Here is a 19,269-nt window from a genome sequence, read left to right on the forward strand (position 1 = left end):
AACAGTGTAAGAAGCTTCAGCTGGGCCAGACTGAGGTAGCAGCTTGTTAGAGGGATCCCACACAGCTGAGCAGCCTTCTGTGGCTCCGTCCTGGGTGCTGCAGGGTGGAGGGCGGGTGCTGTCCTTGTAACGGTGCTGTAGGTCCCCAGGCTGCATCAGTGCCCGAGTGACAACCCCCTACTGCCTTTCGCTTGCTTATATTTGCATGCATATCCTATTTATATATTCTACTTTCAGTGCACCAGAATTCATGCTTAAACTGTTTTTTTTCAACTGACCAGAACCTCTTTGAGCTTATTATTCGTGAAATAATTGACATTTATAATGTTATAATGGTTATAATCATCAGTTAATCTTCTGTTTATTTTCTAGATTAATTGTTTTGTCAGAACTGTCCAAAACCCAGAGTCATTCAGTTGAATATCATACAAGACATCAAGACAATGACTTTTTTGAAAAATTACCTGAACGAATAATTAATTAAAAATGTATTCATTTTTATTTCTAGCAAAATCGATTAATGGACTTATTGTTACAGCTCTAGCTAGGGAAGACACATTTGGCACACACACACACACACACACACACACACACACACACACACACACACACTGTCTGTCTGTCTGTCTGTCTGTCTGTCTGTCTGTCTGAAAGATTACTGTGGTACTTTGAAAGGTGGGTGGAAAGATTATAGCATTCTCGCTGTACTTCTTTGCAGTTCCTGCGAAGACCAAACTATGCAAATCTTGAATACAATTTGACATTTTTTCTTCTTTAGAAGGCCAAAATGCTGACATGCTGTGGACTTAAGGTTTGGTGGAGCATTAAAAATCTCCTGGTCACTGTCTTTGTCTGCTATGCATCAGTTCCTCTCAGTGTGCTGGCCCAGGGTCTTCAGGAGGAGAATACAGTTACTCAACTACATTCAAAAGGATTATCATTAGGTCTGTTATTTTAAAGATTCATGACTATCTTTGTACTCAGAGGAGGAAAACGTGGATGCAATTAAGGGAACAGAGATGTACCCTACTGTCTCCTGGGGAGCACAGATTAAATATGAAGAGGTAAATACATTCTGCACTGACTTGGAGGCAGGGTGATGTTTTAACATCCATTCTGAACTATCAGCAGGAATCTGAACTCTTGCATGCCTTCTTCACTTAACTGTGGAAAAAAAGATAACATGCATGTATTTTTGTCTTTGGGTTATTTGAAGAAATCAATTCCCAGTTATGCACCATAATTAGTAAAATATGCAACTAGACAGATGCATAAATGATTCATTATGAGCGCGCAAACAAAGCAAAACAGTTTTTTGTCTTAGTCAGCTCTACCATTAATGAAAGCATTTGCTAAAAAATGTTGAAGCACTAAATTGATTAATTAAAAAAAATTTGATTTAAAAAGTACGTTTGGGCTTGAAGACAAAGTCAGCAACCCTTATGTATGATGTCTTTAATCTCTAATCCAATGTCTCCATCAAAGAGAACGTCTCAGTGTATGTAGGTCAGGCCCATCTTTGTTTCATACCAGCGCAAATTAGATTTAACTTTTAAATTGCTTAATTTAAAGTGTATATTATTATTGCAGTCATTGTTTCCGTCCATGATTAATGATAATAAGCTCTTTTCTTGTTTGACATGGAATTATTTTCAATGATTCAACAGACTGTACCATTTGTGTATGACGTCTCACTCAGAAGACACTTGTTAATCGTACAAAGGACTGTGAACTTGAGAAGCTTAGAACATACACACAGTTATGTGACAGCATATCTCTAGAAAAGTTTGCCCATTTATGTCAAAGTTAGTAAGATAGTATACAAATTGTTCACCGAAGAAGACTGGGAATACAAAAGTAAGTTCATGTGGCATCATAGAAAATTCAGGAGATTAGATTGTTCACAACAAAATGCGATGGCTCTGCTTCTATTGAAAGTTGATGGTAAATTCTTGAGGTACATAGCAGCTTTTGTAGTTATTTGAGAGTTAATCAAGAGCTGTGCCTCACCGCATCAGAGGTTATTTCTGTATAATACCATAGATATATCATAAGGGATGACAGTACCTCTCCTTGGCAACTAACATGCCTTGTTTTGCTTCCAGTATCATTTAGACTATGAGCACAAAGGTTGAGGGGCTAAAAGATTACAGAGGTGTGGAACAACTTTTACTTAATGCACAGACCCATGCCTCAAGTAGATTGGGCGTGCATATTGAGCACGGTTTTCCTCAAGTTAGCTCCTAAAGGCCTATTAGAATTGCTTTCAAGGTCTTGCAGGCTCCATTTAGAGAATGATGGGGCATTCAACCTCCACCGGTCCTCTAATAGGAAAATTGATGAGCTAAACAGCTGGTGAACAATAACCATGTGGTACATTGGGTAGAAATGCTGCATTCTTCTACAATGTTAGCCTAGAAACTGCTTGGGTAAACGGTAGACTGCTGCAAGACAAAAAGACCTTGAGCTCTGTCTCCTCTACAGACTCAAACAGCATGCTGTTAATTCCCTCTGCAACAACAAATTATTACATTGTATATTTGTATGGTTAAATACAACAGTGTTATAAATACATAACTCCCACAGTAGCACATGGAAACATTGTTGCTGCATGAACAGTCCATTATAACAATCAGTTATTGCCATTATCCATCAGATTTGTCAAGTGTGAGTGGGTTTCTCATTTGGTTCACAGTCCACTTCCTGTTTTGCTCTCTCACCTGTTTACACACTTGATTTGGCAGAGTAATGCTTTAAGATCACTCACTGTGTTCACTGAAACGTTACAGAGTATCACACCAAGATCCCTGTTGTTTGATGTCAGCTATGGATTCAAGTAAAAGCTGTTTACTTCAATTTCCTACAGCGTTGAGTCTGTGTGACTTCTGCACGTACACAATCAGTAACTGTTGAACCTCCAGCTCCTCTTTGCGCCCCTCTGTCCTCTCCCAGGATAGCAGGTTGACTCTCATTCATGCTACATTACGTCAGCAGTGTAATGCTGGTCCTGAACACATAGATCCTGAGAATGTTCCATTTAAGTGAATATATTGATTGAGCGGAGAAAGTTGAAAGTTGAAATGGTATTAGGTGGACAGCCCTCCACTCTCACGTTGTCAGTGGCCAATCATAAAGGTTCCATATATTCGACTGTAAGGGCTTTGCCTCCCTTTTAGGCACAGCACTTTTAAAGAGTCGCTGTTCTTTCCCCCAATGATTGGTCACACAACACAAGTGTTATATAATAATAATGTGTAGGGCTTACTGTAATATATAACATAATATTCTGTAAACATGAACATTTTCTTCAATATTTAAATATATTTTAACAACAAAATGTAACTCCGAGGCACACTGGCTAAGTAAAGCGACGTCAGCACGAAATGTGATATGTCCATCCACACTTTGGCCATGTCCCAAATGTGTAAATACAACCTCACATTTTTTTTATAGATGAACATATCATATCTGGTCTACTTCCTGTTTTGTCATTAAGTTTTCCCCCCTTGAGCTCAATTACCTAGCAGCGTCAGTAGCACTAGTATTTCATGGACAGTGTAGATTTTATTGTAAGAAGGAGATGTCTAACCATGTATGTCTATATATGGCCAATTATCCATCATGTTCAGAATCTGGCGGGGCGACACTAGGGGTGGCCAATTAATCTCATTTCATTGGGGGCCTGTTCCAACGCCGCCAGCCCCCCTGATACCCACTTCTGTGAATCCTTCGCCATTGAAAGTACCTGATATCATGAAATTAAGCAGGTCTGTTGGCCTTGGTTAAATCTGCAGACTACATATATGTGTGTGTGTGTGTGTGTGTGTGTGTGTGTGTGTGTGTGTGTGTGTGTGTGTATACATATATACTCTGCTTCCCCATAGTACATCTTTCAAACACACACACACACACATACATACATATATATATATATATATATATATATATATATATATATATATATATACAGTATATATGGTATGTTAGATGTATGTCCATGGGTGAAACTGTGTACAGTCATGATGCAATCTGAATTTTTGAAGTGTAGGAAGTCATACCAATACAAATTGCGTCACACAGCAGAAAAAGCAGTAAAATATGGGGCAGGTGACAAATCACCCGCTGTATTCTGCAGAGTTAACTAACAAGGCCAACAGACCTGCTTAAATTCATGATATCAGGTACTTTTCAATGGCGGAGGATACACAGTGTGTATCAGGGGGGCTGACGGCATTGGAACAGGTCCCTAATGAAATGAGACTAATTGGCCACCCCTGGTGTCGCCCCACCAAATTCTGACCATGATGGGTAATTGGCCTGTTGTTTTTGATGAAGAAACAGCATGTTAGCCAGTGAGAAAAGCCTTTAAATGTAGAGGAGACAGTGTTACATTCTTAAGCGTTACTGTGAACGCCTTACTTACAAGTTGATACGTTATTATTGTGATCAATAGTGAGTTCTATGTGGAGAGGGGAGCAACTGACCCCAATTTGAGCTCTCTACCATATATGTCATTGGATTGTTATTACTTTTCTTTAAAGAGTCAGTATTATACCAGTGTCATTGATTCAGTAGGCTATATAGTCCTGTTAAAGCAACAAAACATCAAAAACATTGTAGAATGTGCAACATTTTTCTTTTCCCCTTTGTAGTGATGCATTTTTAGAGAATTTGTGAGCAACAAATGTAAAACTTGGATTTCCCATAAAACTCAGCTAGTAATGGTTAAACATCAACATATGGTTCCTGACTCTCATGAAAAAAGGCCTACTTTAGCTCAAGATGTGTGCTAAATAAGTCTAAAGGTTCATTACATGTGCAGAGAAATGACATTGCCAGACTAACATCACAAAGCCCTTTGGGAAATGGGTTTGAATGTTTCATCTGCCCAGTGTGTGTGTCAGCCGCATAGTCCCTGAGTTATTCTGAGTACTGGGGAAATTGATGTAAGCAACAACAACAACAAAAACAGGACGTGGTGATGCTGGATTACAAAGATATAAACAAAAAAGATACAGAAGAATAAAGGATACAAACCAAACAAAAGGGCTTTCAGTGTATTTAATCAGTAAGTGTTGCCCCGTATTGTGTACTTGTTATATGCTGTATATTTAAGTCTTCCTTGCATATTATTAGTTCATTATTTATCATCATCACCCATGTGGATAAATCTGCTCCCACATGTAATTATGCGCACAAGTTTCTCTTAATGAGTATCTTAATGGGAGTTGCTGCATAACAGTTATCTTGTGGCGAGGCCATGAAGCTGAAAGCACCACATGCGTCCTTGACTTTTTCCATACAATGATGCTAATGTGTTGTTTTTCTGACTCAAAGCAAGCTGAAGTCGACCTCATATATTCAGCTGCGACAGGTTGTGAGAATCATTTCACACACCGAACCTGACCCTGGCAAATTGCAATTCATCCTGTGAAGCGGGTGTCAGTTTTCTTATGACCTTTCAGGATACAGCTATTCCCATGATAAACCCGTCTATCAGAAGGGTTTTCTCCCAGCCTGGAGCTCTCTGATACTTTGAGGAGGAACTTTGATTTATTTGCTGTGACACACTCTTTCTTGCGACATCTACCTTTAGTGAATAAACCCAACTTTGGCAGTCCCTCATCAGCAGGAGGCCCAAAAGAGGCGGTAATTCCCTGCAGACTGTAACACACATTATATTTCTCTCTGTGGCAGAGATGAAATTGGGCCAAACTTGCATGAAATGCCTCTGCTCCTAGTTGAGAAAGGCCTATAAATAAGAGTGTACTCAGTGTAACATAACATAAAGATTATTTCTTGCTTGCAGACAAATTAGCTCTTTTTGTGGTTCCTTGCAAACCCCAGAGCTTTAACTTGACATATTATTTACAGTAGTTTGTATTTATTGTGGACTGATTGATTTGACTCTGAGTGGATCAATACCTTGTATGTAAACTGCTAAAGTATTTGTATTCCTTTCTCTGTCTGCGGAGACGGGGTGACTTTGTTACTTTTTTGTGAATGTTAAGAAATCAACATTCAGTGTATACACTGTGTTCTAAATCAAACATATGGTGAGTTTGTTCAGATGTGTGATGTATGGCATCATGCAGTAAAATATGCATCCTAGGGATTGACTGTGTTGTTCCACTTCTTTGTGCAAATTGGTTGTAATAGATTACAGCTGCTGATTTAGTTTGTGATCACTTAATTGGATCACACAACGGTATAGCTCTTTTATGTGTTTTTAATAGGTTTTGGACAGCACTGGAGTTCATTGGCACAGAGGCACAAGCTATAACAGGCTGTGGCTACACAGACAGCACTTGTCTGTAGAATGAACTCATTATTGGTTTTGCTCTCTGTGGGGAAGTTGTTAATAATGAAAAGATAAATAAACGCCACCATCATCCTTTGAATACAAAAGTTGTTAGTTAGAATATGTGTAGCTTCCCTGGACATAAATGAACACTGATTTGTCACCAGTTGTAGTTTTTAACCTTTGTGAATGGTGATAATAAACAGAGCAGGTTCCCATTTCAGCCCAAGACTGATGCATAACTTTGTTTGTGTCCTGAGGCCTGGGAGGCGCACCCTCCTCTGTTATCACAAAGTATTGAATTGTCTGTGTGTTTGTTTGTTTGTTTCTAACACAGACCTCTTCCTTTTCATCACTCCCAGCCTCTGGCCTGCATGTGTTGTTTAGCAGTAATGTCTTAGCCTGATCCCAGGGAGCACTGAGGGCTTAAGGGGCTCAACACCACTGAAGTTAGTGAGGCCATGGATTGTACCAAAACATCTGTGGGGGTGCTTATGTCTTCCACCAGCTTTTGGAAAGCAGCTCAGGTCTCAGCAAACCTGTGAGACCCTCCGTTTCCCTCTCAGCCTGGATGTTAAGACATGAGGTGGGGCGCCACGATTGAGCTGAATTCAGATACTTGGCTGAAGCATCGTGTTGTTGGCCTGCTGCGGGAATATCTCTGCTGTGTAGCCATGATCTTAATGGAAAAACAAAAGAAAACAATGGCTCACAAAAATGTGAAGCATTACTGACAATTACACCTCTTTATCGCTAGTATTTCCACATTTTAATCATTTGTTACATTTTGTTATTCACTTCCCATGTCATTCATGTTGACTGCAGATTATTATTTGTACAATCAATTGTTAGTAATCTTTCCAGCTATTCATTACCAATTCTTCTTTTATGTCTTAGGATGTTGGGGAGCTGAGAAGATTGGGAGCTGTACCTAAGCTGCGTGCCCAGCTAACCCATGGAGAACTGACAGGGAAAGTGCTGGATGGAGGCCAAGACACTGGATGGCGAAGACGAGGAAGCACACAGTATTGTGGATCACTTGTGTTGTTTGTTCTCTTTCTCAGCCGATCCAAAGTAGATGCAAAGTGTTCTGCAATGTGCCTCATTTGTTCACTCTGTCACGTGTCGCCCATGGAGAGATGGCAAAAAGATTCAAGATAGACAGTCAAGGCTAAAGAAACTCATTTTCTGCATGTGGGAGTTGCAGTCTTATTTCTGCTGATTTTAGGGTGATAACAGAAGAAGCGTAGACACTAGATAACATTCCTTGCAGCTTTGTTGGATTCATATGAATTAGAGACCACAGGGGAGCTAGTAGTTGTAGAAAGTAACCACCATGGGCAGGTGTAAAGGAAAGGCTTCCTGGTTACTGTTTTTAGCTGGGTTGCTGCTATCAGCAATGGCTTTGGAATATGAGGGCGTCCCTGGTCAGTGGACACGCTATGGCCAGTGGGATGCCAAAGCAACAGGTGAGCTCAGCTTTATTCTGAAAACCAACGTCAGCAAAGCCCTGGTGCTCTATCTGGATGACGGAGGGAACTGCGACTTCCTGGAGCTTCTGATTGCAGATGGGAGGCTCCACATGCGCTTCACCATCCATTGTGCCGAACCAGCCTCCCTGCACACAGAGACGCGGATCAACGACCTGCGCTGGCACAGAGTCCTTCTCTCCCGTGATCACAGAGAGACTCGGCTGGTGGTGGACAACGAAGAGAAAGTGGCTGAGGTGAAGTCGAAGAGGAAAGAGATGGTTGTGGCCAGTGACCTCTACGTAGGGGGAATCTCACCTGATGTGCGTCTCTCCGCCCTGACGTCCAGCACTGTTAAATACGAGCCGCCATTCCGGGGCCTAATAGCCAATTTGAAACTGGGGGAGGCACTACCATTACTGCTGGATGGCCAAGCCGTTCATAGTGATTTGGAGTTCATATGTGCCACACACTCTCCATGCGGCGACAAAGGCTTGTGCTCCGTCAGCCAAGGAGAGGTCCTCTGTGACTGTATCAATACCAGCTACAGGGGAATGTACTGCAATGAAGGTGAGAAAAATATTCTCCTTTTTTCCCATTATTTTAGTATTTTTTTGCTGTATGATTTGGGGACATTATTGTACTAGTTAAATATGTTTCTTTCTATGAATACAATTAACCACCTAATTATCTTGCCTTTTGTTTTGGTCACACTGGTGCACATTGTACATAATTGCATTATTTAATGCTAATGTACTTTGGCTACTGAAAATGTTTGCCGGCCTTATGATTATAATTATCTTACAAATGGTTAAAATAAAATCCCTTATTAATATTCCTTTCTAAGTACTGTATATGGTCTAAACCTCTTTAGGCTCTAGAAAATAATCAATAAAGCCCACTTTAAACGATCCATGTCAAAGTATACCACAGTAGTACTGAAAGGCTGCTTTGGAGTGAGAGTCCAGCTCTTTCAGCAATTATCTTCACAAGTCAAAGAGGACAACGGCTTCCTAATGTGACAGATGTTTGCACATTTTCAACCCAGACATTTAACAGGCTACCAAATGGGTGTCATATTCTCTTTTGGAGAGTCTACAAAACAGTAAGGACAGAACTTTGCATTTTAAAGTGAGCTTTGAAACTCCTTGAAATGGATGGACAAGAAACATGAAAATAAGTAATTAAAGATATTTGCCAACAGACGTCAGGGTTTCTCTATAATAATACGTGTTAGGCTTGAAAGCTCTGCTGCTTTCTTTCACAAGGGTCTGGCTGATAAATGTGTCGGTCAACATGCATGTTTTGGCATGGAACGACGCAGCAACATTCAGCAAAACATTAACAGCTCTTTTTCTTTACTTTCCTGCAGCTGTCCAGAAAGAAGTAGAAGGTAAGACAATGCTTAATGTAATGAGCATAATGATGAGCGTCATTTATTTTTATTTTTTTGTGATGCTGTTATTTGCAAAGGCTATTACCGCAGCATCACTGTGTGAGAGTGTGTTTGGTTGTTATCAGGTTGTTATTGTCGGTTTGGACTGCAGTTCTGACATCCAACAAATTAAGCTGAAAGGCGATATACTATCGCTGGTCACAAGGTCGCTATGGAAAAAGCGCTTTACGTGCTGAATGCTCATTGTATATAAAATCAGTATGCGGAAGGTGACTGGAGAGGTCTGCAGAGTACGTGGGTGTTGCACAATGCTGGGAGCATTCATATACTTCATCACCGGAAAAAAACAACTGTACAGACATGCTTTGTTTTATTATTTATAACTTGTGTATTTTTCTCTCTCTGAAGTTCACATTGTCTTCATCTAAACTGGGATACTGTGTAATGTTAAGGTTTACTAAGTCATCATGCCGTTATATGCCATCATGTTCTAAGTTAAATATGATGGCATAACATGGCTGATTACTGAGGCTTTGGCATTCATTAAATTGTATTATCATTTGCACAAATAAGTATTTTTTTCCATAGACGCATTTAGAATTATTTTCTTCAGAGGAACAAATCTCCTTTGGCAGGAAAAGAGACATTTATCTTCTTATTGGCAGCATTTTTACTGACCATGATTCAACAGGATTGGTTTCTAATGAGGTGCATGTACTGAACTTGAAATGAAGATTGAACGTGAGGAGGGAGATTTGTTTAGTCGGCATCAGAGCGAAACATCCATCTCCCCAGTAAGGACTGCTGGTTCTGGTGAAAGGGCAGCCAACAGGCTCAGGAGACCAGTGAAATGTGCACTGATCCACTGCACATTATAAATCACTGTTACTGACTCAAAATGCATCGACCCATGCGCACCTGCTTCTGACACTTATGTTTGGTGTACGGAAGGAAAATAGGCCGTAGATTGCAAAATGAGTGTAGAATAGCTTTTATGACAAACATTTAATAACATTGGTATACATAACATTAGATGTAATATTTAGTTAAAGATGATACAGGTTTTGGTATAGATTCTGTATTTTTAAACAGCACATAAGGAGGGCTTGGTGACTGTGGTATATGGCTGTAAGCTCCAGTAATGGTTAATAGGTTTCATCTCGGCGCTATTTCCAAAAACAACCATTAATCATTGTTAATAAGAGCAAAGATGGCATGGCTCTGCTCACAGCAAAAAGGCAGTCATTATTAGATGACATGCTGCAAAGAGAGCACATCAGAAGTTTCAGTTTATTGGATTAAAGCTTGACATGGAGACAATCCCCAATGCAGAATGCATGAAAACAACAATGACAACAGTAAAATCACTCTCACCAGATGCCTTTTATTTTTTCTATCCTTCATACAACTCCATGTGCTATTCGGCAGCAAGTCTTTGATGTCCTTGCAGCGACGGAAATAGAAGTATCTATGCGTTAGCTCCCCTCCCCAGAGATGGTAAAGATGGTAACCCATATGCTATATTTGGTTTTGGCTGTGGGTTTTAAGCGGTGCAGTAATTATCGTTATTTGTCTGAGGAACTGCTTTAAGTCAGTAAACCTTGGGAACAGCAGGTGAGTCTTCTGAGTTCAATGGAAGTATGCAGCACCTGGGCTCCCGCTGATCTGTGTGGACAAAGATCATGGTGGGACATGCTCTAATGCCCAAAGAGTGCAGCATCCTCCGATGTCCTATGTGCGAAAAAAACCCCATCTGTGAAAGAGAGATAAGGACAGCCACCTCAGATACAGAAGCGAGCGAAATCTCTCCAACATATAGGAAAACCTTACACAACACTCAAGTGTCAAGTGCAAACACATTGTCATTGTTTTGTTTTTTCCTGTAGATTGTCATGTGCAGGCTCACAGTGATGACATGCCAATAACTACAGGGATGACAAAGCAAGTATAGAACTCTTAAAGACAGGACGCAGCTGGTCCTGGTGGGCTTGCATCTTTCAGCAGCAGTGACCTTGGTCTAATCCCTCATTACAACAGGCTCCATAATACTGTACTTTTAAAGGAAAAACAAATTTGGCAAATCCTAATCCTCGTGCAATGGCTCTTTCTTCTTAGATTCTCGCTAATTAATGTCACATTAATGACTGAGAGGTCCGTCAACATCTGCATTTGTTTTTTTCAGTACTTGTTTAATTAAAGTTACTCAGATAGCAGGGTTTGTCTGGTTAGAAGTGTTCCCAAAAGTTTATACTGTCACAAGCAAAGTGAAATCAAGATGTATTTAGTGTATTTATTAGCACCACTGACAAAATTATCTTCCTCAATTTTATTCATAGAACATGTTATACCTTCCAATCTATATAAATATGCTAGTTTGTATCAGTGAGTATACTATTAACAAATCAAGTTAATTGTTAAAGGCAAGTTAAGGATAAAATAAAGGAAAAAGAGGGTAGTAGGATACTTTTCTTTTAATTACATAACATTTTCTTAGTTATAGTAAAAATGATATTATGTTAATCTGTCAGAATTTCCCCTTTTTAACGTTTACTGATTCCTAACTACCTAGAACAGTGGATTGTTTTTATATATTTCAAAATGTACTTAGCAAAATGCTAAAAGAAATTAGAAAATGAACTGCAATCGACTGGTTATAAATTTTTGTTTGCCTCTTATCTGAAAATAGAAAACTGGTAGATTACTGGTAGGAAAGGCGGTTTATTTTCACACAGGCTTTCCGCTCTAATGGGACTCTACAGGTCTAGCCAGTTATCTCTGCATTTCCACACACTGAGATTTAGATGTAAGGCTCAGCCAACTAGGATGAGCATATTCAATGGGTGGCTGCCTTATACAAGGGCAGCAACAACACCACTCCTCTTCCACTTTCCCCTCAACTCCTAGAATGACAACTACACACTCAAAGAAGACTTTTTTTTGGCTGAGGCACTTGTTAAGTGCTGCCTGCCCTTTTGGTCACCAGCATCAGTCTCCATCAGTCAGGGATGCAGGTCCGTTGTCCTCGCCTCAGTGCTCGACAAAAATCAAAAGTGTGTGTGGAGTCATCGTAGCTTTGAATCCTTTGGGTCAAAGCTCCTTTCTCCAGCTCCACAGAAAACACAAGAGTGAACCGTTAGACTTGGCAATCCCCTCTTGACGGAGCGATGGCTTTGTGACTGCTTCTTCTTATTTGTTGGATAATAGGAAACCTACACCTCCCTACATGGACAAAAGACGCAGAAATTGAAAGAGATTTTCCACCTGCTGTCTCAGCTGCTGGGTGTGTCTTTGTCGCTGTTAATGATAAACAAGCTCCTCTTTTAGACCCGTGTTGTTACTGCAACATCACAGTCCTGCCGAGTGGTGTGCGGAAGATACGGACACCAGCAGAAGATGAGCTCAGGTCCAGTCAGATTTTAGTACGTCTGGTGAGAATGAGATCATGACGTAACACTCTTTATGCCTTGTTCATACATACGTTGGCTTGTCATGTAGAATGCAGAGCCACAGTGGGGTTGCACACGGCAGCTGTTTGTCTGCTGCGTAGACAGGGTTGTGGTCGAATCTTGTCAAAGGAGAGGCTCAGTCACTAGTTTTGCAATGAGACACTGTATCAAAAGCCTACGTGTTGGCAGGCAAGGACCCTCCCAGGGGTAATCATGTCCACTTCACAACAAGAGCTGCAGCATGAACAGCCTTGTCCAGTGGAACGTGTGGAGGAGATTTGTGCCGGCCTGCCCCTTTTGTGAGATTTCACCTAATGACTGAGCGGGGACTTGAACTGCGAGTGAGTGACTTGCTGTATGAGTCTGTATGCTGATGCGCTGATGAGAGCTGTTTGTGTTGGCTGGCACAGTGGGGCTCGTGTACTCAGCAGAAGTGTTGCATTGTGTCATCCCCCATCTCCTTTTTGGCAAGAGGAGCATGTGAGGTATGCCATGTAATTTCTGGCTGGCGTATTGAGATATTTGTCTGTGTTTCTTAGGGCAGCGCATAAGAGGGAGAGACTTGGAGGTGGTGGACATAAAACTGAATCAGATTTGGCTTTGATTGCCGCAGTGTGTGCAGGCCGACCAGCTGGACTTTCATACACCGTCACCTGAAACTGCTCAGCAATATTATGTGATTGATGGGCTGCAGTGCATTTTCAGTTTGCTTCCATGAATCTATGGAAGTTTTTCTATTGCTTTTTTTCTGTTCCAAGTATAAGTATTGCAATGCTGATGTCCACCGTCTGTTGCACCATAAAGTGCTGCATGTGTTGGCCGATGCAAGTAGCCCCCGTGCTCAACACAGCAACCACAGCAGCATCTTCTAATTGACAGAATATGGAGGTGGGATGAGGCATTTTTGTCTTGGCTGGCTGCTTTATGGCAGTTTATAGTCAGTGAGGTGAAACACAGTGCAGCATCAAGTCACAGCTCCTTTATGCTTTTTAAGTAAGAAAGAAATAAAAGGTTAGGTGGGGCAGACCATTAGTGACTGAACTGTTACATGATGGTTGTTATGTCATTGTACGAGTGTTCCACCACCTAAGCCTATTGAGCTCCATTAGATGGTAAATCCTCTGTGAAATAGAGCGATGGTCGCTAAAGATTTATCGGATAAGGAATGGTGTCACTTCTGCCCTTCTACAAAACTCTGCCATATTGAATGTTAAATAGGCTCAAGTGGATTTGCAGACCACTCACATGCAAATATCAGTGCATCGAGACGAGTGGCTGAGCCTATAGAGCCCTGCTGGAGATCGTAGAACTAGTGTTACCAAGTGCAATGTATTTTTACATTATTACATAAAGTAGGATTTATGTATATCTGGTACATCTCGAACGCTGTCGCCATCAAATAAACATACAGTATGTGTTCCATTTAGAAAAAAGCATCTGTGCGAGCAACTACCTGTAAGGGTTGCACCAATCAAGATGTTTTTTTCTCTCCTTGCCTTCCCTCTCCTCCCTTGAGATGTTTGTCTGTTTTTAGTTTGATTTCCCCTTTATATTTTAGTTTGAACTTTGACATCCGTACCTACCCCAGGATGTCTGTCACAAACTGCAGTCCAACATTGTGACAATGCTTTTGTTCTCCCAAACCTCTTTATGAACTTCCTGTTTTCGTATCCTTTTTTCTGTTCTTTCCCTCAAGGTCTGGCGCACCTGATGTTAAACCGCCAAGGTATGGGGTCTATTGGTTTGCTTTTCCTTCCCAGCCACCTGATCACAACATTTCCCCTCCCCTGAAATCATTTTAGTTAACTGTGCTGCACTAATATTTCCTCTCCTCTTTTTTCATATACTTGCCTCTTCGTTTTTGCTTCCTGTCATGTTATACTCACTACTCACTCAATCTTTGTCCGTCAAACCCTTGTCCTGACCACTGACTGAGCTACTGGAACATCACCTTTGACCTCTGCAGTTTTTCGCCAAGGTAATGCATCTATGCTCATAGCATCTCTTCGGTTTGGTTTCATGGTGTTTTCAAAGGAAACAGGTGTCAAAAGTAAAAGAATAAAGATATTTCATGCCTCAGGTCCGCACAAAAAGCAGGTAATTGCAGCCCAATTGCCAGGAAAAGATTTGTTGGCATATGACGTTTCTGGAAACCACAGATACATTGTCCCATGGTTTGTATACAATACCAACATATTTTTCTGGCGACTGCGTTGCTTATCGTTGAAATAATCAGAAGTATACACAAACATACTGTATTTCTCAAAGAAAATTCTTTAGCATTTTTCTGCATTCTGGAGGTTGTGTATACAGAATTTGGATTTTCAAAAAGTTACATGATAGCACTGATTTCTCAAATGTGCGATCATTAGGTTGTTAAATAAAAAAAAAAGATCAGTGGGTCTCAAATAACATTTCTTCACTGCAGTAGTGTTTATGTGTTGCATATTCATATAAGCACAGATTTCAATCTGCTGATGGAAGAGATGATACAGTAGGAAGCGTTTGCCAGTAAACAATTAAGAGTCAAGAAGAGACACCACTGTGATGTCCTGTTCTTGTTCATAAACAAAGATATATCAAGGTACTGTCTGTGATGTAAAACCTTGGAAGAAAAACATGAATTCAATGCAATAAAGGTAAAATACTTTGACATAAGATAAAAGGGGCATTTTGACTGAATAGTATGGGTGGCACTGACCGAAATCTGCCTTATTTATGCTTCGTGTTTTCTGCCACGTATTGTTAGATTCAGACAAAAGTCTCCATCCTGTCTCCATGGCAATCAGTGTTGTCTCCAAACACAGAGACTTTGATGACCCACTCTGCCAGTATAAATCGACTGATACTGCTAATCTCTCATAAAGTTTTAATTTTCCTCTTCAGCAAAATGTTACTTAGACTATTATCTAGAGATGAAATATTTTCTTGGTTGAATTTTGACAAAGTTAACACTAATCAAGTCACAGCTCCTTTTGTGTTCATTCATTAGGAGATTCTGTTTTTATTTTCAACCCACTCAGAGCTGAAAATTACGTGTAATTATTATAAGAGATCATTATGAATATCCTGCAGATGTTAGCTGAAATAGTTTTGTATGTCATCTTTGGATTACATTGTTTCCACTCTCATGGGACACAAATTGGAGAAGATGAGAAGAGTGTGTGGCAGTACCCTGGGTGTTCTCATACACATGTTCTGCTGTAGAACTGATAACACTAATATGGAGGTCATTTATAGTAGATGAAAAGGCTTAAGCAAATACTTCACAGTATGATTACACCAGTTTTTCTCCCTCTATAAATGGTGCAGCCTGAGGCTATATTGGACTGTGACATTATAGATTAAGGTTTGGATTCTTTGGTTACTCGCTTTGGGACAAACTTGTTCATGTACAGAAGTAGTAATCAGTCTTTACAAGGCCAAAAGATAATTTTAATTTAAGCATATACTTTAATTGATGTGTATGCTGACAGAACAATGCAATTGGATAATGCTATATGCTGCTACTGCTTCAACAATGATTAACATGTTCTGCTGTTTTAGAATAATGCTGCTATATCAAATATTTAGTAAGTCATACAGCAGCTGTGTCCCAAAGGCCGACCACAATGTGATCTGTCATGAAATTAGGCCGTAAACGTAATTGCTCCATTTCATGCATCAATAAGAGGCAGTTGGTAATTGATTATTGAATGAAGATTTATAGAAATATGCCTCCAAGCAAAACTCGGGCGCAGCACAGCAACAATTAGAAACCGAGTAAAGTGCATCTGGCTTCATGGGATATACATGAGGCATCAACGTTTTATTCAGCCATTTAATGTTACGACAAACATTTGTTATTAACTTTGACAATGTCCCAGATTTAGCCTGAGGGGACACTCAAGGGAGTAGTTTGATTTGATCTGAATTAATTTGGTCACAAATAATTTCAAATCAAATATACGCCACAGTTGTCCTCTCACAGATTTTAAATGAATTAAAAGATTTCTGCAGACTTCAGGGAAATTCAGGAGTGACTGCTTTTTGCGTGGGCTTCAGCCCCATAATGCTTTGCTAGTGTGTACACACAGATGTACTGTAAATAAATAGATTATTCATGCACAGGTGTAGCTTACTGACCACCTAGGGTGCTTATGCACGTCCTGGCCTCCAGATGAATGGTAAACTGCTGCCGCGCTATCCACATGCCCACACTAACTGACTTACGTTTGGGCGCCACCAGCCGACAACTGACTCCTCCGCCCCTGAGCAGGCCAGCAACTGCCATCTGCGCCCCGGGCTTTTGGACCACTTTGAAATTAATCAGATGTAAAGCTTGATATTAATGAGCAATACACATGTTGGCATTTTCATGTGGTTCAGACACTGCAGCGTGGTGTAATTGCAGCAGAGACTGGAACAGGTGGGCTAATAGGAAGTAGTAGCAGATAATTTCTTCCCTCCTGATGGAAAGACACACTTCCTCTACAGTGTTTGATGTGCATCAGGCTGTGACAGTTAGCAGCTAATGTATAGCTCTGGGCAGTACCTTTACAGATAATCCTATTTGGACATGGGCATGGGGGCAACACCAGCTGCTATTATCTATTTTAAAGTGAACTTGTCCAATGTTCACGTGGCACCCAGGATGCTGTAGCTCCCTTCATATTTTGTAGCTGCACACTTCATTGGATTGCCATGAGCAGCGCCCCAAGGACTCACCCCACCTGAAATAAGAATCCTGAATTTAGAGGAATGGGGTACAAGTAGATAGGAGATGGGCTTATGTATAGTAAGAACGAGAGAGGCAGGGGCAGCACAAAGCAGCAAGATGTGAGATTGAGAAGAGAAGCAGGAGAGACATGCAGAGATTGTTGGCACTGCCATTATATTCCGCTGAGCCTTGTTTTTCTTGCCGATATGGGCATGTATTTGCATGAAGAGATGGTTTAGCGCAATTCTCTTACAGCAGCCAAGGTAGAAGGTTGATGGCTCTGCCCCCAGTCAGCTGCAACATGCAAAAAGTGCTAAACTGCTCCAGCGGCTTCTCTTAGCTGGTGTAGTGACTGCAGCCAGTGTCTCTGATGGCAGTTATAGCCAAAGTCTGGTGTCAGAGCAAACACAGCCAGTATTACCTTTTTCACAAGCTGGTAAACATTGTTGCTGCAGACACCTCTCAGGAAAGCAGAGATATGGCTCGCTGCCTCTCTAACCACCCACACACTTCCACATTGACGTCTTCATTGTAGAAACCTTGGAATGAAAAAAAAACCTATTGCATAGGATATGATGCAAATCTTCTTATATGGGCCGTATGAGAAAAGCTTTCATGGATATTACATGAGATTGTAGCTGTACATGAGGTGTTATTAGCTGCGCTGTCGCCTCACAGCAAGAAGGGCCTAGGGTTTGATTCCCGGGCTAGACGGGCCTTCTGCGTGGAGTTTGCATGTTCTCTCTGCGTCAGCGTGGGTTCTCTCTGGGTTCTCCAGCTTCCTCCCACGGTCCAAAGACATGCAGCTTCAATTGATTACTCTTATTTGCCTGTAGATGTGGATGCGAGCCTGAATGGTTGTCTGTCTCTATGTGTCAGCCCTGGGTCCATATTCTAGTCCAGGGCGTACCCTCCCTTCGCCCAATGTCAGCTCAGATCGGCTGCAGCAGGCCCCCCTCCTCCCTCGACTTTGAACAGGATGAATGGTTAAAGATGATGGATGGATGGATGGATGGATGTACAGTAAGCACTTTGCTAAATTAGGCCACAATACTTTTGGTGTCCCATAATCATTTTTCTCAACCACTATAAGTTTCCTTCATTGTTCACTGCACTGACTCTGCACCTCCACTCAGTGGTTTACATTTTACCTACAACATCAGTCAAATGCCGAACTTCACATTTAAGCTCAACAACAATAGCTTAGCAAGTTGCTGTCTGCTCTGTAGTTGAGTAAGTACACTGCTCAAACAATAGAGACTAATGGGACCACTGATCCTGTTGGCTTAAATTGGCCCCGGAGTTCAGAAGCCGACATTTACTGTACAAACAAACATAGGCTTAGGGGACAGCTTATCTCTCTAGCTTGAAACGACTTGCTCTGTAGCTTTGAGGCTGTGTCGCATAAGCAAGCAAAAGAAGGGATGTCTGTACTGGCTTGAAACAGCCAATTTCTGAGTTCAAGAAATGCGTTATACAATCGGTTACATTATGTACCCCTGTGGTTCAATATCAAAAAGTACAACCCTGGAAAAGTTTACTGTGAATTTCAATATTATTAGGATATTATTATTATAATTAATACATAAAGTCTGTGTGCAAGGCCTTAGTGACGTACGAAGCAGAATTGATACAGTTTGTTTTGTCATTCAGTATACAATACGGCCGAGACAAATCCCACAGGACGAGTTTGCAAAATCACAAAACAACATTTGACGCAAAGCTGTGTGACCTTTTGCCACTCTGGTGTCGAGTTCAGTTTTCAGTTCAGTGTGCTGCGCTCATGTTGCTCCATGACTTCAGTCTCAAGATTTAAAAGAAGAATAGTTTTCATTTCCCAAGTTCATATTATAATTTGTATTGTACACACGTTTTCATGTGAGAAATGTGCAAACATATCTGTGTATCTATCTGTCTATCTATTGATCTGCAATATATATTTTTTTCACTTATTCAAA

At 40.8% G+C, this 19,269-nt stretch overlaps 1 protein-coding gene across 5 annotated transcripts in view; it reads left to right on the top strand.

The window, feature by feature from the left end:
• Nucleotides 1-19,269, top strand: part of LOC137876349 (neurexin-2-like) — a 109,646-nt gene that overhangs the window by 12,081 nt on the left and 78,296 nt on the right. For 4 of the 5 annotated variants that reach the window (XM_068715836.1, XM_068715839.1, XM_068715837.1 and 1 more), the window contains exons 2-5: nucleotides 7,199-8,340; nucleotides 9,143-9,163; nucleotides 14,309-14,338; nucleotides 14,579-14,590. In XM_068715836.1, coding sequence (XP_068571937.1) covers nucleotides 7,638-8,340; nucleotides 9,143-9,163; nucleotides 14,309-14,338; nucleotides 14,579-14,590 — 766 coding nt within the window. In that variant the 5' untranslated portion in view covers nucleotides 7,199-7,637. The remainder of the gene's footprint in view (nucleotides 1-7,198; nucleotides 8,341-9,142; nucleotides 9,164-14,308; nucleotides 14,339-14,578; nucleotides 14,591-19,269) is intronic. The other variant, XM_068715838.1, reaches the window with a different exon arrangement.

This window comes from Cebidichthys violaceus, unplaced genomic scaffold (assembly GCF_023349555.1).
Source record: "Cebidichthys violaceus isolate CVI_PGR_0920_01 unplaced genomic scaffold, fCebVio1.0.p SCAF_20, whole genome shotgun sequence".
Lineage (NCBI taxonomy): Eukaryota > Metazoa > Chordata > Actinopteri > Perciformes > Stichaeidae > Cebidichthys > Cebidichthys violaceus.